At 47.8% G+C, this 23,607-nt stretch overlaps 1 protein-coding gene across 3 annotated transcripts in view; it reads left to right on the forward strand.

The window, feature by feature from the left end:
- The window catches only part of RBM19 (RNA binding motif protein 19), a 189,046-nt gene that overhangs the window by 150,731 nt on the left and 14,708 nt on the right, over positions 1-23,607 (forward strand). The window contains exons 24-25 of one of the 3 annotated variants that reach the window (XM_069081715.1): positions 6,656-6,770; positions 18,649-20,256. In XM_069081715.1, the coding sequence (XP_068937816.1) occupies positions 6,656-6,738 (83 nt within the window). In that variant the 3' untranslated portion in view covers positions 6,739-6,770; positions 18,649-20,256. Of the gene's footprint in view, positions 1-6,655; positions 6,771-7,806; positions 10,283-18,648; positions 20,257-23,607 lie in introns of those variants that run through there. The other 2 variants (XM_069081716.1, XM_069081714.1) reach the window with 2 other exon arrangements.

The raw sequence follows: 23,607 nt of genomic DNA on the forward strand, positions 1-23,607 counted from the left end.
TGACTTTGCTATTAACCTGATGGGAAGCCTTGAACAAGGGTACTTCCTCTCTGAGCCTCAATTTTCCTCATCTAAAAAATGGAGTAATTGGACTAGATGGTCAGTCTCTACTCCAAAATTCTATGGCATGCCCTGTGACCAAGGGTTATTTTTTTTTAACTACTCTGTGTCTTAGTTTTCTGTTCTATAATTAGAGAGAATAGCCCATTCCTCTCTAAAAATAAGTGAACCAGGTCAGACAAACTGAAGCATCTTGTTCTCCTTGGAGAAAGGTGATATAAAGATTCTTGATTCAGTTCTTATTTATTGTAGGGCAGGCTTACTGAGCCCAAGAATGGTACCTTAGATACCTGGTGATCTCCCTTGAACCTGCAGGGTAGCATTTTCAGTATAATGGGCATCCCTATTTGTTCCACAAAGTGGACTTTTGTTTCTACATAGCCTAAATGTCCTCTTCTATTCCTTCTCCCTACTCCTCCCCTAGAAGCTGTCCTTTATAGCAAAGAATTTTTTTGCTTTATAGCAAAGAAGAGGCAGGGGGGAAAATTCAGCAAAACCAAACAGGACATAGAAAAAAATATGAGGCTTATACGTATAACCTCCAATGGATCTCCCACCACCACCACCACCTCTGTAGAGGTGTTTTCTTACATCTCTTCCTTGGGACCAATTTTCTTCCTTGAAATTTGACAACATTCATTTTCAGTTATTTCATGGTTTTTCTTTCCATTTACACTGTCACAGTGATTATATGTTCTGTTCTCCTGTTTCATACTGCACTTTGCATCAGTTCATGTAAATCTTTTCATGCTTCTCTTTAATTGAGTTAGTCAGTAAACATTTATTTAGTACCTTCTATATTCCAGGCACCGTGCTAAGCACTAAGGATACAGAAAGAGACAAAAGACAGTCTCTGCACTCAAGGAGCTTACAGTCTAATGGGGGAGACAACATGCAGATTTGTGTGTGTGTGGCGTGCCCTATACATGATAAACACAGAGTGATTAACAGAGGGAAGGCACTGGAATTCAGCAGCACAAAGCACAGTAACATTCCATCACATTCATATATTTATCCATTCCCAGTCAATGGTCATCTACTTTGTTCAAAGTTCTTTGCTTCCACAAAAAGTGCTGCTTTAAATATTTGGGTGCATATTGTCAATGACCACCTTGGGTCATTGGGTCAAAGGGTATTGAAATTTTAGTCACTTTATTTGTATAAATCCAAATCACTTTCCAGAATGGTTGTACCTATTCACAGCTCCACCAACAATATATTAGTTTGTCTGTCTTTCCATCTCTCCTACAATGTGGATTACTCTAAGCTTTTGTCATCTTAGCCGGTTTGCTGAGTATAAGTTATAAACCCTTGGTTGTTTGATTTGCATTTCTCTTATTATAAATGATTGTATTCTTTTACGTGGTTGTTAATAGTTTGTAATTCTTTTGAGAATTGTGCGTTCATAACCTTTTAAACATGTGCACCTTCGCCTCAAATCCAGTTCACATGCAAGTCAAGACTCTTTTGATGTTATCGGTCCTCTTTGAGGATTCGGTATGAGGAACGACGATCATGGACAAAGTATTGAGGAATGGCTTTTGGTTACAGAGCTATATTTGTTGTCCAGAGAGCCCTAAGAGGAACATTTCAGGATTGACCTCAGCGGATTGTGAATGTATTGCCAGAAGGACCCTAGACACTCAGCTCCCCCACTTTGCAAATGAGAAGCTGAGTCCGGGAGAGGCTGAGTAGCTTGCCCGAGGCCAGAAAGGGAGTCAGTGGCAGAGACAAGATTTGAACGCAGATCCTCAGACTTCAGTTCCACCCCCTACTTTCCCAGTCTTCTTAGACCTTAACACTCCCACACACATACACCCCAGCCTCCATCTCAGCTCTGGACATTTTCTCTGGCTGTCCCCCATGCCTGGAAAGCTCTCTCTCCTCATCTCTGCCTCCTGGCCTCTTTCAGTTCCCAGCCTCAGTCTCACCCTCCTGCCAGAAGGCTTTCCCACCTTGTCTTCATCCTGGCACCTCCCTCTCTTCATTATTTCCTGCTTATCCTTTACATAGTCTGTTTGTAAAGAGCTGTTTGTGTGTTATCTCCCTCATTAGATTATGGGCTTCTCCACGACCAGGACCATCTTTTACCTTTCTTAGTATTGCCCACATTTAGCACAGCGCCTGGCAGAAAGTAGGCTCTTAGCACTGCCTGGCCTGGCTGCCTTAATGGCCCTGTGACTGTATCTAGTCTCCTAAGCCTCAAAGCCTTCATTTTCTGTTATGTACAGTAAGAAGGGCAGTCTCTGCCACTGGGCTACAGACCTCCTGGGATAGGGAAGTGACGCTTCCTGCTGCTGCTCCTCTGCCACCCCTCCTTCCATGCCTAGCTCCAGGCTTCCTGCTTTCAGGCCTCAACCTTGAGAAGACTCAGCATTTGGGAGACTGGACGTTAACACCAAGGATAGCTTAGCCATGGGCCCTTGTGCTGTTCGTAGACTGGCAGCAGGAAGCTCCAGGTTGCAGATCTGTGTAAGGAGTCCATCCCAGGACACCTTTCTGTAGCCAGCTCCCCTTGTATGTTTAGAACATGGTTCATTTTGCAAAACATCCCACTTACACATTGATTTCTCAGGAGTATTTCTGAAACGTAGTCCATCCCAATTTACTAAAATGCAGCATGGGAACTGTAGGGATATTCAGCTACAGGCCTCTAGAGGATCCAGGGGCTCTGGTTTCCAGCAAGGTGTTTGTTTTGTTTTTCCCTTTCCCCTTCAACCAGGGGTGTGGCGTGGACAAATCCAGTGCTGCCCTGACTTTTTCAGCTTTGCAAATAGATAGATGCCCTCATGCCCCAAGGGCTGAAATGTGAACAGCTAAGACTTGGATGTTCCTTTGCTTCTGTGGGATTCTGCACAGCATGGCCTGGTGCAGTGGATAGATGGGTCAACCTATGTGTAGTCAGTGGATCCCAGCTGTCCAGGACCCAGCCTCTATCCACTGTCACTGTGATGGGGATTAGGCTAGATGATCTGTGAGGCTCTCCTGGCTGTAAATTTTCTGATCCTCTCCAGGGGCTTGTGTGGCCTAGTAATATCATTTGCTAAAGGGAGTGTTTGTCCTCATTGAGGGAAGGCTGAGATCAGGTGGCCAGTCTGCCTTGAGCACCGGTGCCTGAAGAGAAGGATACTAGAAGTGAGCCCCCCAGCCCTGTCCTCTAGAAACTCGTAGTTCCATCAGGGAGCCCAGGCTGAAGAAACAAGAGGCCAAAATATTGTTTGATTAGCTGGACAGCGTAAATCATTGCGTGATGAGGCAGTGTTCCATAAGGGGTTTTGTTGGGATGGCAGGTGAAGGGATGGGTGGGAGGGGAGGAGGAAGGGAAGGAGGGATCCCTGCGTGCTATAGGTGGTCATCCAGGAAGTCTTCCAGCTTCAGTTCATAGGCTTGGAGCCAGGAGGGGCTTTCGAGGCCAGCTCATCCAAGCCCCACATTTTGCAGAGGGAGGGGTCACATTCAAGGTCACACTGGTGGTCAGTCTCACAGATCTGGACTTCAGACTGATGTCTGCTGGGCTCTGAGGGGTGCATAGCACTTGGATAGATAGAACACTTGTCATCCTTTTGTGGAATCTGTGGAATGAGTACTGAATTTGGAGCCCTAGAACCTAGGTTTGAATTCTGCCTTATGCTCCCGACTACCACTTTGGCCTTGTTCAGATTGCTTCCCCCTCTGGACCACAGTTTCCTCATCTGTACGATGAGAGGGTTCATAGGAGCATGGGAGCCTGGATTTAGAGCCATAAGGGACCCTGGGGACATCAAATCCAAACACTTCATTTTGTGATTTGTTAGGGTCACACACTAAATATCCAAGGTAAGATTCAAACCCCCATCTTCCTGACTTCTAATCTGGCACTCTCTCCTCTGCACCACACTCTGTCTGGGTGGAACCAGATGCCTTCTGAGATCCTTCTCAGATCTAAATCCACAATCCCAAAGGCACTTTCCAGGGCATGTGTAGCAGTAAAAATCATTCCATGGGTAGTGTTGCCCACCTTCCCCTCCCCTCCCCTCCATCAGGCATCTCAGGTGTATGTTGGGCAGGGGCAGCCGTGACCAGTTGACAACCACTTCTTCAGGCCTGGCAGATAGCCAGAAACCCTGGGCCGGCCTGGCCTCTGGAGTCTAGGTGGGCCATCAGTGACTAGCCAAGCTCCAGAGCTTCCCCAAAGCCCATCCAACTCTGGGGACAAGGAGAGGGGCTTGGGTTCCCCACCAGCTCTCTCCCTTTTGTTGGAAGCACTAGCTGCTCTGATGGGCTCCTCATTCCTACTTTGTCGTTTCTGACCACCGCTGCCACAGATCCCATTACCTTCCCTTGAATTCAATTTCCGGAGGCCATTGTGTACCGCCCAAACCTGATGATTATGAAGAAGCAAATGAGAGCTGAGGCCTTGAATGGGGAGGTGGGGAGAGAGGGAGGGAACGAGAAAACAAGCTATGTGTGGTATCTGCTCTGTCCTAGGGGAACACGGAGCTCTCCTCTCTGTTTCTTTCTAGTGCTTCACAGCTGGTCACTGCAGAGATAAAGCCATCCACTTCCCTCTGCCTAAGCCAGGGCCCGGGACTGATCTCTGCCCTCTGGGAGCTGGTCACTTCCCACTGATCTATTTCCTGTCCTCCTTCCCACCCCACCATTGACATGACCAGTACACTAAGATGTGCACAGAACATCATTAGCCGTGACTTCTGTATGTCCTGTGATTTCTTTTGATCACAGATCACTGGACCACACTATCTGCAGTCTCACCACTAGAGTTGGGAGTCACAAAAACATGCATTCAGATCCCACCTTACCGACCTCCTGGCTGCATGACCCTGGGCAGTAACAATAACAATAAATAGCTAACTCTGATGTAGGACTAACTTTGTTCCAGACACTGTGCCAAGCCCTTTATAGTTATTATCCCCTTTGATCCTCACAACAACACTTGGAGGGAGGGGCTGTTATTATCCCCATTTTACAGATGAGGAAACTGAGGTAAGCAGACTAAGTGACTTACCCAGAGTTGCACAAGTAATAAGTGTCTGATACCAGATTTGAATTTCTTCAAGGCTGCAGGCCCAAAACTCTATCCATTGGTCCACAAGACACCTAACCCAAAGGTGGGGAGCCTGCAGCATCAAAGCTATCTAGGTCCTCAAATGCAGCCCTTTGACTGAACCCAAACTTTACAAACAAATACCCTTAATAAAAGAATATGTTCTTTAAAACTTGGGCTACAGCCAAGAACTTGGAGAGCTGCATGTGGTCTCAAGGCCACAGGTACCCACCCTTGACCTAGCCTCTCTTGGACTCACTTTCCTCATGTGAGAGGGTTGGATTTGATGGACTCTGGATCTAGGCCTGTGATACCTGCCCCAAAGTCCATGGCAGTGGAAGGCGGGCAGTGCCACGCCCTCTGCTGCAGATTGATTGTGTTCTGGGAGAGAACACTGGGGTTCATTAACACAGAGGAGGCCTGGAAAAGGAAGCTCCTTGTACCAGTGCAGGTCAGCCTATTGCCTATAACTTAGAGTTTTAATTGCCCTGCCCCAGTATTTGTCAAAGGCGGTTCTTGATCTCCTGGCTTCAAGGTCAGCTCTCAGTCCATTCTGCCACTTGTGGAGGGGAGGCTGGTGAGAAAAGGAGGCTTTGTGTTGAAGAAGAAAGCTGGGAGAACAGGGGTCACAAAGGGAGAGGTGGGAAGGGCCCCAAGTTGCCCACACTGCAAGGCTTCAGTTTGGGAGAGGTTAGGGACACAGTCAGGAGTGTGGAGTAAGAGAGGTACCTGGATCAGAAAGGTAAGGGAGGCTTAGATTAGACACTGCTTTGAATGGAATCCCCAGGATCAGGAAGCCGTTTTTCTGAACTGCTGTTTCAACTTCCGTGTGTAATGAGTGCCAGATTTGGTACTGAAGGAGGTCAATTCAAAGCCCGTCTCTGCTGTTTACTACTTATGTGACCTTGGCCAAGTCATTTCCCTTCTCTGCAGAGGAAAAAAAATGAGGTGTTTAGACTATATGGCTTCTAGGCCACCATCTAGCATGATATCTGTGAATCCTGGCTATGACCAAACTGTTGAGCTGGTGAAAAAGCAGTCCTTTCCACTCCTGTCTCCCCATGCTTTTCCCCTTCCTTTATACAGAGAAGCCCAGAGCCTCCTCTTCCCAAAAAGAAACCCCAAAGGGAGCAGGCTGGTCCCTGCTCCAGTCCTCTCACTTGGCTGAGGTGAGGTGGTCCAAGGAGAATTTCTGCCTTTGTTCTCCTTGCTAGGCAGACATGAGGATCCCCAACCTGCCCTCAGTTCAGTAGACCGGAGGAGGACGTAGTGAGAAGATGAGGGATTTTTCCCAGATATTGTGAAAAGGGCTGACTTTTCCCGAGGGCAGCAGATCTCTGAAAAGACACTTAGGGGGCCACCCGGGCATTCATCTGGTCCAAGGAGAGGGAGCTGTGGGGGAAAAGCCATGTGCCCTTGACTGTGATGAGCTGATGCCTATCTCACCAGATTTGTTTTTTTCCTCCCCTTCTTTCTGTCTTTTCTGTCTTTGCTGCCTCCCAACCCTCTCGGCTGTTCATTTCTTCTCTTCTGCCATCTGGGCTCCTATAGATTCCCCAAAGAAAAGGCGGTCTGTGGTGTTGGACGAGATCCTGGAGCAGCTGGAGGAGGGCGAGAACGAGGACAGCGAGTAGCAGATACTTCAGCTGCGCTCTGGCGGAGAGAGGTACGTCTTCCGCGTTCCTGCCGGGAGCTGGGGGCGGCCTCTCCGGCCTCCGCGCCTTTGGGAAGGGCAGGCAGTCTGGCCTCAGTGGGAGAGGGGCAGAGGGGAGAGCAGATGGCCACCAGCCTCTGCTGATTCAGAGTGGAGGGAGACGGGCCCATCACGCGCCGTTATCTCTGGCCGACATAGCAACAAATCAGCGCCCTGACGTCCGTAGGAGAAGCAGTGAAAATGAATGGCAGATTTCCAGGCTCAGATTCAAGAAGAGACACTCCCAGAACCTCGAAGGGCTTTGACAGTGACCAGTACTGGCAGGGATCCCCTCCCCTTGAGAGGCGAAATGATTCCATTCTTTGTACCCGTGTAGCTGGGGCCTGGCACGCAGTAGGCTCTTAATAAACACTTGCTGATTGCAGTCTCTGGCCTCCACCTGACAAGCGCAGGTGAGGGGACTCTGACTCCCCTGGAGGTAGCCCTCCCATTCTCAGGCAGTTTTCATCAGGAGGAATTTCTTCCTGACATCAAGCCAGAATCTGCTTCTTGAACCTGTCACCCTGCGGAGCCCAGCAGACACTTCCCATGCGGGAGGGCAGGGCCGTTCTCCCTGAGCCATTTTCCAATGACTCCCAGTCCTCTGTCCGTCCTGAATGCATTCCATTTAGGATGCTCTTCTAGAATCACATCCCAGAACAGCAGAGCCCTCCAGATGTGGCTTGACCAGAATCATGTAGAGTGGATGCAGCCGGAGAGGCCGTTAGCTCTTGGTTGGCCCCCATGCCACACTCTTGGCTCGCTGGGCTTGTGGTCTACTTAAAATCTCCTTATCTTTTTTTAGCTAGCACAAGGTATGGTTAGCCACAAGTTCTTAATTCCCAGGTCCAAGCAGCCATTAACCCCACGTGGCCATCCTGGCCCCAGTCTTTTGATGTTCTAGTGATCTCCTGTCTTGGAACAAAGATAAATCTAGGAAGGGCAGGTAATACACTGGATTCAGAGTCAAAGGAAGACCTGGATTTAAATCCTGTGTCTTGCTACCTAGGTGAAGTGGGCTTTCATTCTGCTTCCTGTGAGCTGAGAAAATTGGGCTGGATGATCTCCTCTCCGGTGCCGCCTCACCCCAAGGCTGTGATCCTCTGAGCGGTGGCAAAACAGCCGAGTGGGATAAGTCACGTGCCACGGCCTAGTCTGCACGGTCCTCGCCCTTCCGAGCAAACCTTGTTCCTGGTGGGGGAGACTTGGCTCTGGCTTCAGCCCTCTCACAGCCACCTGCCCTCACCTCCATCCAGGGCCGTGCCTGTGCTGATCTCACTGGAAGGGGCTTTAATTCTTCCTCTGCCTCCTTTGGCTGGACTGGGGTAGCCTTGAAGGGCTAGAGATCCTTCTTTGGTCTGGCTGTAACTCCAGTGCCTTCTGGTCATGTCTGTGTGAGAGGACCAGGTACCTGAGGAAGCTGCTCATGAGATACAGCATTCCACCCCAGACACCAGAGTGAACCAAGCCTGGGCTGAGCAAAGCCAGAAGTAACAAATCAGTGGGTGTGTATACACTCACACACACACACGCAACACACCATTGCCAGTGAGTTGCCAGGTTCTGTCATTTCAATCTCCTCAACATCTCTAACCTCAATCAACCAATTAACCTCGATCAACGAATTAATAAGTATTTATTAAGCATCTGCTGTATGCCAAGCACTGCCCCTGCCCTCAAGGAGCTCACAGTCTAAGGGGGGAGACAACAAGCAAACAGATGTATGCAAATAAGCAGTGTACAAGATAACCGCATATGCCTTCCTGAAGGGAGGCACTAGAATTAGCAGAGCTTGGACTTGTTGTAGAAGGTGGGATGGAACCCTGGGAAGTCAGGAGGCAGAGATGAGGAGGGAGAGCAGTCCTGGCATGGGGGACAGCCAGTGCAAATGCTTGGAATCTGGAAATGGACTGTCTTCTTGGTAAAACAGATGGGAGACCAGTGTCACATCTACCACACCCCCCACCATTCAGACTCTTAAGCATCCTTTGGCCTACACTGTTGGTCTCCCAGCTTTTCCAGCTTGTCCTCTAGACAATTATCAAAACTGTCTTCTAAAATACGGCTCTGATCACATCACTCCTCCTCTCAAGAATCTTCCGTGGCTCCCTATTATCACCTGCATCTAGAGCCCCTGGCAGTCTGCCTTCCTCTCCAAGCCTGGCTTTCTGAGCTTATTTCACGTGCCAGCCGCTCAGCCTACTTGTGGGTCTCTGAACCCAGAGGTCCCTCTGAGTCCCACCTGCGTACCTGAATTACGGTCCTTCTCCGAGAAGCCTGAGCTTCCTTCGAGGTTCAGCCCACTCAGCACTTCTCCAGGAAGCCCCTTCCAAGCCCACCCCTTGTTACTGTTACCATCTTCCCAAATTGTATTTATTCTTCTGGCCAGCTAGAGAAGCTTATGGCATGTCTGTGTCTGCGTTATTGTGTCCAGTTATAGACATACAGTGTAAGTGCCCTGAGGGCAAAGACTGTGGAAGACTTGATCAGTACCTAGTTCAGCACATGTGTTTTTTGTAGGCCTTGGATCTTATCAGCCTGAGGTACTCCCATTGTTGACTCTCCTTCCACTGATACGATTGAGCATCTTCTCCTCAGATTGTGGTTGCCCAGGCCCTGAGCAGTTAAGCAGTTCTCGCAAAGTTATACTGGGAGTCAGATGTGGGTGCTTATTAAAGGCTTCTCCAGTCTCACTTAAAAGGGAGTGCTTCCTAAATGACCCTGTCACAGTGGCCCCCTTTTGCCTCTAGGGTCAAAAGTAAAACCCTCCATTTGATACTTGAAGCCTGACGTCCCACCCTCCCTGGTCTTTGTCCCTCTGCTCTCTATGGTCCAATGACAACAACCACCTTGATGCCCTTCCATGTCTCACCTCTGGGCATTTCCATTGGCTGGTCAGTTCTCTGCTTCCTGACTTCCCTCCAGACTCAGCTAAAATCCTCTGTTCTCCAGGAAGCAAACCTGAGCCCCCTTAACCCTACTGCCTTCCCTCACCCTGCCCCTGACTCCTCTGTACAGCCATCACCTCCATTCAACTTGGATGAACTCTCTTTAGGAGCGAGGACTGTTTGGCCTTTCTTTGCATCCCTAGCATTAGCACAGGGCCTGGCATGCAGCAGGCACTCATTAAGTGTTTTTTGACTCACTGACCTTGACAGTGTCAGTCCCAGTGTCAATGAATGCCCCTTCCCCTCATGAAGAAGCCTATATGGTCACTCCAGAAGACTCAGGATGGACAAAGCTGTCCACATCCAGGAAAAGAACTATGGAGTCAGAATGCAGAGCAAAGCAGACTTTTCTCTCTCTTTTTATTTTTTCGTTTCTTTCTCTGATTTCTCCCATTGGTTCTAAGTCTTCTTCATAGCACAACTAATGTGAAAACAGGTTCAGTATGAATGTATTAAAGAACCTATATCAGATTGCACACCATCCTGGGGAAGGGAAGGGGAGAAAATTTGGAACTCAGAATCTTAGGGAAGTGAATATTGAGAACTAAAAATAAATAAGTGTATTTTTAAAGGGTGGGGTGGGGGGGAAGAAGCCTATATTGTCTATAACTGCATACATCCAGTATCCAGTATTAATCTAATTGTGCAGCTTGTAATAATATATGTATGTTTGCATGCATATAGATACATATTACAAGCTGCATATATATATATTTATATATTATCTATTTACACACACACACACACACACACACACACACACACACCCCTCTCTACCCCTACCCCTACCTTCATCAGGTGTGCCTCACATAGCAAAGGGCAACTGGAAAAAAAAAAAAAATTTTTTTTAACCCCCAAACCACCATGCTTACACTGAGGAGCCAGATGGCAGCCTTATGGTAAATTCCCCACTGGGACAGATCTGTGGTTTAAGCTGTATGGATACACCCTGTCACCAGGGCAGTTCACAGCCCAATCTGTACCTTCTCAGCCAGGCCTTTCTATAAATCGCCCTTCGAGGATCCGACCACTGAGCGTCCTGGGTATTTTCCTGGTGCCTTTGTAGTTCGGGGATGCCAGAGCAATATCTCACTCTCACTTACCGAGCATCCCACTTCCTTTTCCAGTTATTTATGACCTTGAGGATATCTTTGATGATAGCAGCTCCCATATTCTAGACCAGCGGTCAGCAAACCATTAATATTTTCAAATGTATAAAATCATTCTTAGGTCTGGAGCTAACCAATGGTGGCCTGACTTGGCCCTTTGAAGCAATTTGCAGACCCTCTGCTCTAGACCAAGGGCCATTACAAAGGGCCTGCACATCCATATGGGGCACAGCAAACATTGTCATTTGGTCCTCGGGTGTTTTCTTGGTCCACTGGTGCTAACAGTCTGCAGTGACTTTGGAGGGTAGATGAAGAGGGTGTGTGTGAAATTATCTAATATTAAAAAGGGTGGGAACCACCTTTCTCACATGCAGATCATCACTGGTCAGAGGCTGTAGCATACTTTGGTCCACACCGTGGATTTCCCACAAAGCACAACACAAACATAGGTATATCCCTGTCTTTGGCTCCTTCACTGAGCTCAACACGGACCCTCCAGATGTGCTCTGGGCCTCAGGTGAGGAAAGAATGCCTAAAGAACTAGACCCCAGAGGCCAGGCTGAGAACAGGTCATTCACCAAAAACGCCATCTGTGAATTGGCTAATTGTTGATGCGCATTGAGCAGTTAGTAACCAGGCCGAGGTGAAATACAGCCCAGGACCCCTTAAAGGCTCTGGGTTCTCCAAGCTGAGGACTCAAGCTTATAGGAAAGTAGAAAATGCAGCTGAATTAAGTTCTGCCCCTTGTCCACTAGGTTACCTTCCCATCTCTTGGCTTCAGCTTCCTCATTTGGAAAATAAAAGGATTGGGCCAGAATCACGCTGGGAGCCTGGGGCCTGCAGGCCATGTGTGGGTTTGTTCTGTGGAGTTCGGATTCCGTCACTGGGCCACACTTGAGGACCTAGAGGGCCACATGTGGCCCCGACGCCACAGATTCCCCCCCACCAGAGATAATCTCTGAGATGCCTCCCAGCTCAGTAATTCTGTTCTCTAGAAGAGCAGTCCCCAAAATTTGTCAATCACACACCTGTATCAGAAGAAAAATGTTGACTATATATCCCCAACATATGCATTTATTTGTTTGTACAATATTTATGTACATTACAAAACCTATACAAAATAGACATTTTAAGAGGAGGAACTAAAGATGCAACAGCATTTGATCTTAGAGGTAATAGGGAGCCATTGGAGCTTATTGAGTAGGACGCAGCTCTGTGGAGGATGAGGAAGAGACCAAGAGACTGTTGTGCTAGCTCAGGGGAGAGGCGATGAGGGCCGTCAGGGTGGTGACTCTGCATGGAAAGGTGTAAGTGATAGACGATATTGGGCCACTGCTTGGATCTGTAGGTTCTTGGGAACATGGATGAGCACAAGGAAGGCTGTGCCCTTGAAAACAGTAGGAAATTTCAGAAGAAAAAGGAGTATGAGGGGAGGGGGAAAGGTCACCCTGCAAAGCCCAATTCTGCCTCACCTCCAGAAGGGCTTGGGCAGAGGGCTGGCATGCTGCCCTTATTCCCCTGCTACTACCATGAGCACAGAGCCTCCCATGGGGGCTTCCTAGCCTCTTCCCCCTCCCCCTCAGCCTCAGTTTCCTCATCTGTCAAGATGAGAGGGTTGGACTAGGTGGCTTCTGAGGTTCCAACAGGCCCCTGCTGGTCGTGATGCTTTGTGTTCTAAGGTCCCTTTTGGTTCTAAAATTCTCTGAGTTGATTTTTCGCCATAGACCTGGTACAACTCTTCTGTAGCCTTCAGAGGCCACTGGACCATGGCTTTTTATTTTTATTTTCTGACCTGACCACATACCTGAGAGCATAGACAACAAAATTATTTCAAACAAAAGAACACGAGAAATGACCATTCATCTTCTTGGGCACCTATCTCAATACCAGTTATCAACACCGCACATCTAAATACCATCTTCCCTGTGTCTCAGCTTCAGTACTATTCACCTACCAGTCTGCAGCAATCACCAGGTTGTGGGGTCAGGAATTAGAAGCTCAGAGACCCATATTCTCATTCCACTCTGCCAGTCCCTGGCTGATTTTAGGAAAACACACTTCTTCTTTCTTTCCTGCCTGTACATTATTTTGACCTGGGGGATCATCAGAGGGGGTTATATTAGCCTGCCTCATTAGCTCATTCTGAGGATAAATAGAATCATGAGGTCCTAGATTTAGAATCAGAAAGGGCCTCATCCAGACCTCTTTCAGAGTGGAAGATGCTGACCTGCCAGAGAGGGGAATAACTTGCCTGGGGTCACACAAGGAAGGAAGCAGCAGAGCTGAGATTCAACCATAGTCCCTGATTCTAAAATCCAGTGCTCATGGAACAGTCACATTATCCTCAGATGTTCAGTAATGACTTAATAAGTAGCAGAGCCCATATTCAAACACAGATCCAATGCATCAAAGTGTCCCCCTAGCAGACAAGCCCAAGCTGTGAAAAAGTCCTCCCCTTCAACCCCTAGAAATGTGACCTACTAAAGTAGGAAAAAGTGAGGATGAGGATGGTTTCTGTGTGGAACTCAATGGGAAGAAAGCAGTGTGCCCAGACTGAAGGGAAAATGGCACACAGAGCTTGGATCATAGCGTGTCTGTGTATAAACTATTAATAAGCTTATTAATGAGCCGTCAGTATTGTAACCACTAGAAGGCCTCGCCTTCCACTGAACCATGACACACCTGGTCTCTAGACCCTTGGTCTCCCACCATCCGGGATGACCAGAGTGGGCTCTCCTCTCTCTGGCTGGATCCTTGGGGCCCTTTAACATTCAGAATCATTTAGTGAGTGATTCTGTTTGTGAGCAGCATCCACCTGAGAGCTGTTTGCCCATCATCTCCAACACCTTAGCACCTCCAGGGCCAAGCCGTTGGTGGATTATTACTGTTGTTATCAAGCACAGAATTGTCACAGCTGGATGATTGGGTAAAAGAAGGCAAAGATCAGTTGACACAGATTCGACTCCAAACACCATTACATGTTGCATGAAGAGCTTGACTTGTAGGAATGTTTGCCAGCCCTTTGGAAACCCCCCACTGCTCCTGGAAACTTTGTCGAACATAGAGGCTCATGTAGACCTGGGTAGTGTTCAGCAACCCCCAGATGTTGATAAGAACACTCAGTATAAACTCTGCTGACAGAAGATGCCCACTTCAGGCATGAGTACCCCTTTTATTGTGCCCCTAGCACCCAGCATGGGGCCCACACCTGACAGGTGCAAGTAAATGTAGATTGATGATGATTGTATTTTTCAGGATTGAATTGCTCATATATGTTCATTTTCATGGAACACAAATTCAGGAAAATCATTCAGTGTTATTAAACTAATGTCCAGCATTAACCCTTTGTTCAAAATTACCCATGATGTTGATCGTGAACATTTTTGTGGCCCTTCCAAGTTTATAAAACCCAACCATTCTCTAAATCGGGGATTCCATAAATCCACGCCAGACAAGGGGAGTGCCAGCCAGCAGGGGAGACAGCCACGTACCTTTTGACCCCAGTTCCTCCATTGTCTTGGACTTTCCTCAACTGTAGCCTAATTGGGAAAAGATTATCTTGCACAGAACATTAATTAGCAAACTAAAGTCATGTATTACATCGCAAGCATCATTGTGGCGTGGAAAGAGGCCTGGATTTGGAGTTATGGTGCCTGGGTTCGAATCCTGGCTTTGCTGTTGGCCACCTGGGTGACCTCGTTCAACTTACGTAACATCTCTGGGCTTAAATGTCCCCATCATTCAAATTGAAGAGTTGAACTAAATAATCTCTGCAATAATAAGAGCATAGATTTGAACCTGAGAGGGTCTGCGAGTCATCTAGCTTAGTGATGTCAGACTTGGCCAACCCAAACAAAGATCCCCGGAGGCAGTACATTGACTTAGAAAACCACATTTCAGCATCATCTGTGTTGTATTGTGCTTTTCTTTAGTTTGTTAACTATTTCCCGATTACATTTTAATCTGGTTCAGGCCACACTCAGAAGGTCAGAGGCCACACAAAGTCCATAGGCCATGACCCTTCTGATCTAGTCCACCCTGTGGATGAGCTCTGCATCGTCCCAGACAAGAAGTTCTTCCTCTGTTTGGCATTCAGAGGCCTTCAAAGCCTGGTCCCCTCCTGCCTCTCGATTCTTTTCATAACTTCTTTACCCTCCAGGTAGGCTATGGTGCAGGGGCGTTGGCCTCCTGGCTCTTCCTTGCTCGGGAGGATCCATCTCGAGATTCCAGGCGTTTTCCTTTGCTGGAATGGGCTCTGTCCTCCTCTCTGCCTCCAGGCTTCCCCAGGTCCCCTGGCTGAAGTCCCACCTTCTCTAGGAAGCCTTTCCCAGTTTTCCCTAATCTTGGTGCCTTCTCCCTGAATCATCTCCAGTGTGCACAGGCCATCTCCCCCTTTAGACTGTGAATTCCTTAAGGTCAGAGACTGTTTGTCATGTATCTTGGTTTTTAATCTATCCTTGCATCCCCAGTTCTCATCATAGTGCCTGGTACATAGTAGGTGCTTAATAAATTCTTGTCTTCTTGATTTGACTCCACCTGAAGTCCTCTCTTATAGAGAAACTCAGTGACTCTGAAGGCAGCCCATCCCCTTGGGACAGCTGTCATTGTTAGGAAGATTTTCCATGAGCTGACCTAAAATCTATCTCTTATTGTACATAAGAGTTTCTATTTATGTATATTTTACATGCATGTATGATATATATGTATATATATTTATTGGATCTTTGTTGGTTAACCAGAAAAAAAAAGGAAAAACATTTCCTCGAACTGCTGCGGTATTGGCTGGCATTGATTGGAGGCATAGGCTTTTGCTGATAGCAGTTTGTTTGGAAAAGCTCTAGGTGTGTGTGTTGGGGAGGGGAGGCCTCAATATGAGTCAACAGTACAGTCATGGGACTTTGGCTCAACTCCCATCACTTCTGGGAATGAGGAGATGCCTAGTCCTGCTGCTCTCAGCCCTGGTCAGAACCCAACTGGAGTATGGCCTTTGATTTGGGGCACGTTATTTAGCATGGTAAAGGGCCTCCATGTATGACACATGAGAGTCAGTTGAAGATACTGGGGATATTTAAGTTAGAGAAGAGACTCCTCAGGGTAGGGCATGGTCTCTGATCTGGAGGAGGGTCTGTACTGGTTCTGCTTTGGTCCAAAGGGCAGAATCGGGAGCAGTGAGTGGTAGTAGTGAGGAGACTGGTATAGGCTAGGTATCAGGAAGTACCTCAGCTCTCAGGGCCATCCTGGGAGGGAAGGGGACACGGAGGCTGCCAAGAAACAATGTAAAAGATGAAGATGCAGTCCTCATTTAAGCTTCCTCTGGAGGCAGTGGGCTCCCCTTCCTTAGAGTTCTTCAAGGCTGGAGGGCCCCTCATTGAGCAGGGCCAAGGCGGGGAAGGGGGGTGCAGAAATGGTGGTGGGGGGGGATAATTCCTTTTTCCAGGCTGAATTGACTAGATGGTCAGTGAGATCCCTTTTATCTTGGGATATTATACAATGCTTTGACCCCAACCACATGAGCTAGCTTTCTCTTGAGTTTTTTTTTCTTTTTTTTCCCATTTATTCTGCTTTTGACCACCTGAATCCTGGGGATTTCACATGAACCAGGGACCCAGTTGAGACCATTAAATGACCCCTTCTCTTTCTTACCAAAGCCAGGATTTGAACCCTTTGCCCTGAGCTCCCAGACAAGTCCTCAGAACCCCCAGTCTGGAAAGAAGGTCAGTGGCAAAGTGATGATTTCCACGTGTGAAATTGAGAGGACAGGCTTGGCAGTGATGGATCTCCCCATCGGAAACTTTCCAATTGGCATTCTCATGTCTGATTTACATACTGGGGTTGGAAATACCAAGGGGAGATGGGAGGAGGAGGAAGGGAGGGTAGAAGATGGGCAGCGAGATGGGGAAGACACCATGTAGAGAAGATCAAGCCAAGATTCGACTGGAGCTCTGGAATCCCAGTAAGAGTGCCAGCATCTTCCTCTAGTTGTTGAAAGGGGGAGAGGGGAGGGGAAGGAGTGGGAGCACGACCCTCAGCACCGTCTCTAGACATAATTTGGGAGAAGAGGGCAGGCGGACCAGAATTCTAGGGGCAGAAGACTAATCCTCCCTCTGTCCACTGCACGGAAGGCTCCGACTCCAGCCCTCTGAGGCCCGAGTGTCAAACAGAAGCCAATTTCAGCCAGGTTTTTCTTCCCTTTTCTTAACCCACATGCTTCCTTTTTTTCCCCGCCTCCCCCCTTTTTTGTCTTTTGTGGTGGGGCAGATTTCTTGCTGAGCCTCTCAGTGCACGGCGGCAGCAACGAAAAGGATTAGCGCTAGCCGAGCATGTAGGCTTTGGAGAACAGAGCCGAGTTTGGTTTCAACATCTAATTCAATTTGTTCTGCCGAGATTGAAATATGAAATGGTTGCCAGCCTAACGTTCAGAGGCACCGGGGAAGGGGAAGGGAGGGGAGAAGGGGAGGGCTGGAGAGCGGAGTGAGATCGCCTGCTGAAATTTAAATTTTAATGAAAATGACTTTAACCCTTTGGTGCTCTCCCATCCTGGAAGCCTGCTCTTTTGTCCCCACCCCCAGCCCCTAATGAAGGGCTCTCCTTTTTTCCCCCTTAATGATCCTTTTCTTGTTCAGCAGCTTGCTACAGGACAATTTTTCAGATAATTTAACTCCAAAGAAATCTAATGTGTTTTTTTGTTTTGTTTTTAAATATCAAATGCAATTAATCCCAAGGGGGTACATGTGTTATAGCTAATTGCTAGAGATGGGAAGGAGAGCCCTTTGCCAGTGGCCCAGGAGCCAAGGCTGAAGAGCATGGTTGATGCTATGGCAGGTTGGACCACCTGAAGATGCCGTGGTCAGTATTAACTGAGAAGCAGAGGACAGACATAGGTCCATGAGCAGCATTGCTTCAGAAAACTCAGTATAGCTAAACACTTACGGAAGAGACTTCTTCTAGAAGGGATTTGGAGTCAGGGGCCCTGAGTTCTAGTCCTGAAGTACCCAGTTTTCCTCCTCTCTAAAATGAGGGCATTGGACTAGAGAGATGCTCTGTGAGGTTCCTTCCTGATCTAAATCCATGAGCCTATGACTTTTAAACATGTCTTGCTTCAGAGGTGTCAAGGACATAGCATCAAAGAATGTTAGAATAAAGATGCAGAAATCATCTGGTCCACATTCCCTTCATTTTATATATAGAGACCAGAGAGGAAAGGCACCTTGTCCAAGGGAGCACAGCAAGTTGCCTTGGGTCCCCCAGTCCACTAGCCTGCCCACCCTGACTTCTAAAGGAGCTCCCCCATTGAAGCTGGACATTCAGCCAGTAAGCATGTATTAGGTGACCAGGATGAGAGAGGCAGGAGTGAGTGAATGTGGCCAACCCAAGCACATCTTCCAAATGGAGGTTCCTAGAAGAACTTAACCAGTTGAAGGAGGGGGACCCTGGGCAGGGGGATCTTCCAAGGTGAGAAGGCTGCTGCAGAGTGGAGAAATAGGGGTGAATGGGGTGAGCAATGCTGAGCTGAGCCTTTCCTGAAAATGGAGGTTCCAGAATGCACTTAGCAATCATGAGAAGGATGGTGCTCCATCTCCTTCCAGTGGGACCGAGGGAAGTCATGGCACCCTGTCTGTAGAAATTAGGGACTTAACCAGGCAGCCTTGGAGGTGCTTTATCAACTCCATGCCAACAGATACTATGTTCTTCTCTACAAGGGGTCACCCAGACTTTACTTATGGACCTGCACCTTCCGTTCTGCTTTGGGACACAGCCCTCCTTGTCAGTAAGCTTCTTTCTCTTCCATCCCAGGTCAGCCTTGTTTCCTCCCCACAGCCTGACTGGAAGGAAGGAGCAGAGTGTGGAAAACTGCCTTCCTCTCCTCCCCCAGCACAGTAGCCACCCCTTCTTTGCCATTCGCTTTGTCCAGGAGGCCCTCGCCATTGGAGACTTCAGGAAGCAAGACTGCTCCAGTGCCATCTACTAGACCACAGGTCCTTGTGGTGTTGTGGCTAAGTAGGAGGGACGATGCAATCTAATTAGAGCGTTTGCAGAGATTTCATTCTGGCTTCCTTAATAAACCCCCACTTTGACTTAATTGCAGCTTTTGTGCAGATGATCTTTGGGGGCTGGAATGTCCCATCCTTGGACTTCAGCCAAAAACTAGCGATCTTTTTTTTTTGGACATGTAGAGTTAGAAACAGCAGTTGCCTCTGAGCTCCCTGAGAGACAGGAGAAACATGGGCTTATTCTAACCTTTAAAAGTAGGGACTTTCTTTTCAAAATTCTTTCCCAGCAGATTGTAAGCACCCCAAAGATGGAGACTGGCCTACTTCCATATTTGTGTCTCCAGCCTCTAGCATGGCTTCTGACACTCAGTAGGCACTTAATAAAACTCTTTTCAAAGGAAGGATTCCTAACAGAATCTCTTGGATCATTTGGGGGAAAGGAGAGAATCACTGGCACCAGAAAAAATAAGATTTCCACTCCCTCTTCTCTTATTGCTAATAGGATCGGGGAATATCCCCATTATATGTCCTGGGCTCCTCTGCCACGTCTCTCCCCCTCCTTAACTACCAGTGGACTAGGACCAAACATCAGGAGTGGGGAACCAACCACCCTGGGGTGGGAGAGGAGCTTGGGGGCCATCTGGGGCCATGGAACTTTAGAACCAAGAGAGAAAGGAGGCCATCCCTCTCTCAGTTTACCGATGAAGAAATTTAGGATGGCAGATGTGTTAGCGACTTTGCTGGAAATATATCACTAGCATTTGCTTTGTGCCAGACACTGCTCTAAGCCCTGGGCATCCAAATAGAAGTAAAGAGAAAACTCTCTGTACCCTCAAGGAGCTAACTAATATTGTTCATTCATGTCTGATCCTTTGTGACTCCATAGACCATACTGTTGGGGTTTTCTTGACAGATATTGGAGGAGTTTGCCATTTCCTTCTCCAGCTTATTTTACAGATGAGGAAACTGAGGCAAACAAAGGTTAAGTGAGTTGCCCAGGGTCACACAGCTAGAGGCTCGATTTGAACTCTAGGCTTCCTGACTCCAGGCCCAGTGCTCTATCTGCTGAGGCACCCAGATGCTGGTGGAAGGGATGGAGCTGGGGGAGGAGATATCTGCACAGGACCATGACATTGAAGTCATTTTAAGTGCCATTTACTGAGGATACAAAAAAAGGTTGAAAAAAGCCCCACCCCTGGTTCCTGCCCATGAAGAGCTCATGATCTGATTGGGGTAGACTCCCTAAAACCTGTAGGCACAAATAAGGTATAGAAAGAATCAGCTGGAAATAATTCACAGAGGAGACCAGGACTGCAGAATCTGAGGGGATGCAAAGTCTGAGAAAACTTGGAGCAGGCCTGGGGTCAGCCAGGAACAAGCAGAAGCTTTCCTCTGATCCTGAAGGTGTCAGGGAACCACTGGGGTTCACTGAGTCAGGGAGATGACACAGTAGGACCCGCCCTTTAGGAAGGCCGCTTTGACACTGAGGGGAGGCTGGGCTGGAGTGAGGAGAGACTTGGGGCAGACACGTGCTCCCCAGCAGCTGGTGCAGCAGCGCACACATGACGTGATGGGGCCTGCGCCCAGGTGTCCCAAAGTGCGCAGGGCCAGAAGGAGTCCAACATGGTGGCATCCCAGTGCAGGTCTCCTAACATTCCATCCTGTTTAAAGGGCTCACGGGCTCATGGATTGGGATGCTAACAGCACCTTAGAGATCCTCTGCTTAAACCCCTTCCTTTTTTTTTTTTTTAAAGCAATCAGGGTTAAGTAACTTGCTCAAGGTTACACGGCCAGTTATTTCTGGGTGTGGTGCTGAGTGCCTGAGCCCGGGATTCGATCTCCAGGTCGTCCCAACACTAGAGCCGGTGCTCTTACTCACTGGGCCACCTGGCCGCCCCTAACCCCTTCCTTTTAGAGGAGGAACCTGAAGCCAGAATGAGCCACCCCGATTTGCCCAGGGCCACATGAGTGGTCACGTAGCTGGCAGGACTTGGTCCAGGCCCTCGAACTCCAGACTCACTGCTCTTCCCCCTTCTCCCTGATTTCTGCTAAGCTTCAGTTTCTTCCTCTGCAGAAGTCAACAAGTCATCCAGCATTTAGTAAGCACCCACTGTATGCCAAGCATTCTGCTAATCAATGAGTAACCATTTATTAATGAATTTATTTTTTTATTTTTAATTAATTATTAATAAATGCACGAAGCACTGTGAAGTAGAGTCAGACTCAATAAATGCCCTCTGGGGTCCCTTCCACCACTTTATTGAGCCCTTATTGCTAGGTCTGTGAAATCACTGAATCTGAGGGTTAGAAAGGGAGCTCCACATCAGCCCCTCCATAGAGGAATCCCCACTTTGATGTCAGGGGAGGGAAAGGATTCCCCAGAAGCAGCAGACAGCAGTCACAGCGGCAGATACCATAGACCGCCATGTTGTTGTTTTCCAAATGGATTGATGCAGACAGTAAGTATTGTTCATTCAGAATGGGGGAAGAAGGGGATCACAGCAGGCTGAATGGGCTCCGTGGAGGGAACGGGCTTGAGTTGAGCCTTTAAGGATGGGGAGGAGTGAGTAGAGAGAACAGAAAAACATTCCTGGCCCAAGAAACACCATGAGGTAGGGCAAGGAGGGAAGGGGTCTCAAGGTCTGTGCCAAGGATACCAAATAGACCCATTCTTACAGCAGTGACATTAGTAATTCACATTTCCATGACCCTTGAGGTTTACACACTATTCCTCTCAATGGTCCTAGGACAGACATGCAGCAGATGAATAAGATGGTTAAATGGCCACAAAACCAAGCCAGAGAGCCAGGATTTGTATCCATGATTCCTTACTCCAGATGCAGCACTCTCTCCACTATACTGTTCCTTCATTCAGAAAGCATTTATTAAGCACCAGTTGTGGATAAGGAGAGGAAGTGTGGCTTAGCAGATGAAGGACCTTCCTGGGAGTCAAGACTTGGGTTTGAGACACTTATCTGACCCATGCTGTCTCTGGATGAGTCCCTTAACCTCTCAGCCCCCAGATGTTAAGTTACAGAGCAGGGGTTGATCTTCTTTGGTAGAGGGACTCACCCCAAGTCCCTCACACTGAGGAAATCACCAGTCTACACTGTCTGCTTCCCCCATCATCCACATACACATGTGTAAGCACTAGAGATCCAAAGATAAAATACAGAATGTGCCTGCCCTCAAGGAGCTTTCAGTCTTACATTTCACTCTGCTCTGAGTTGTAGTGGGAGTCAGGGCTAAAGAAGTAGGTTGTGGGATCCTTCGAAAGGTAGCTTACATATAACACTTAAAGGGCTCACAGGATCATGAATTGGGATGCTGGTAGCACCTTAGAGATCTCTGCTTAAACCCCTTCCTTTTAGAGGAGGAACCTGAAGCCAGAATGATCTGCTTACAGCTTACATGTAACACTCCCAGTACACATACCTGCCCTATACCTCCAGATACAAGAAGGGAAAAAGCTGAGTTAGCAGAATACAGCCAAGTGCCAACAGGGTCCTTGTTGGGGGGAAAAAACACTTGCTTAAAAACCTTTTGAACGCCCTGCACTCAGCCCGTACCCTCGTCCTAGTACCTCACCAGGGCTGATAGCACCTTGCATTCTTGTGCCGCTTTCTGAGCTTGCGTATACTTCCTGTGTCTCATCATATCAGTGACAACCAAGTCATTTTAAGATTTGCTGAGCACTTGGCATCTCATCTCTTATTGAATCCCAGCGACAACAGTGTGAGAGTTTCGTGGGATTAATGTCATTGTGACCATGAGGGGGTGTAGTAGCACGTTAGGTATACATGGAGAGATGTCGGGGGATCCATGAAGGAGGATGGGGGGTAAATATGTGACTTCTTTGTTTCAATATAATTGATTTTCTTTGTAATCCTATCTATTTTATTTTATGCATATGAAAACATGGTTGTAAGGAGTCCATGGGCTACCCCAGACCTCTAAAGAGGTCCATTAGGCACCCAAAAAAAGTTGAGGTTTCTTGCTCTGCGGGAATAGGACTAGATTCCAGTCTGCTGTATGGAGAGGGAGGGAGAGAGAGAGAGAATCCTACCCTCAAGAACTTTTGTTCAAATGGGAATGAATGATGGTCATCTTTTTCTTATCTCTTGGTCTTTTCATTTTCTGACATTACAGTCCTAACAACTGCCCCTCAAAACTGCCCGATGGGCAAAAGACTAATTTTGAGTCTCAGGGGCAGGCAGTAGCTTCAGATTCAGGGTTTTGGCCCCAGTCTTTCACTGGATGACTTTTGCTGGGTAAATGGCCATTGGCTGGGCTTTGACCAGCGAAGTTTACAGAGTCTTTAAAAAAGGACAAGGCTTCATTTACCGATTGAGCTGCTGTTCTCCAGTTCCCTCACTCTTGGGAGCATTCAGTGACAACATATTGACAGTAATGCCAGATGAACAGTCTTTACATCTACTCTGTGGATGTTGAGTTAGAGTGTAGGGCCATGTTGTTCTGTACATAATCCATACAGGCGCCTGAGAATCCTTGACCCATGTTGCTATTGGCACATCACCAAGTGAAACACCCTGAAGATAAGAACAGATAAACTGAGGCAGTGGTCTGGGAGCCTATCCCCATTCCCCACATGCACTTCCTCTCGACCTGCCCTTCTTAAAATCCAGAGCCTCTTTTTAAGGTTCCCTTTGGGTACCTTTTCCTACAAGAAGCCTTTCTTAATATCCCCAGTCATGCTCTCTCTCTCTCTCTCTCTCTCTCTCTCTCTCTCTCTCTCTCTCTC

The sequence above is a fragment of the Petaurus breviceps genome, unplaced genomic scaffold (assembly GCF_028583685.1).
Source record: "Petaurus breviceps papuanus isolate PSGF00001 unplaced genomic scaffold, PetGlider_PUasm1.0 99, whole genome shotgun sequence".
NCBI lineage: Eukaryota > Metazoa > Chordata > Mammalia > Diprotodontia > Petauridae > Petaurus > Petaurus breviceps.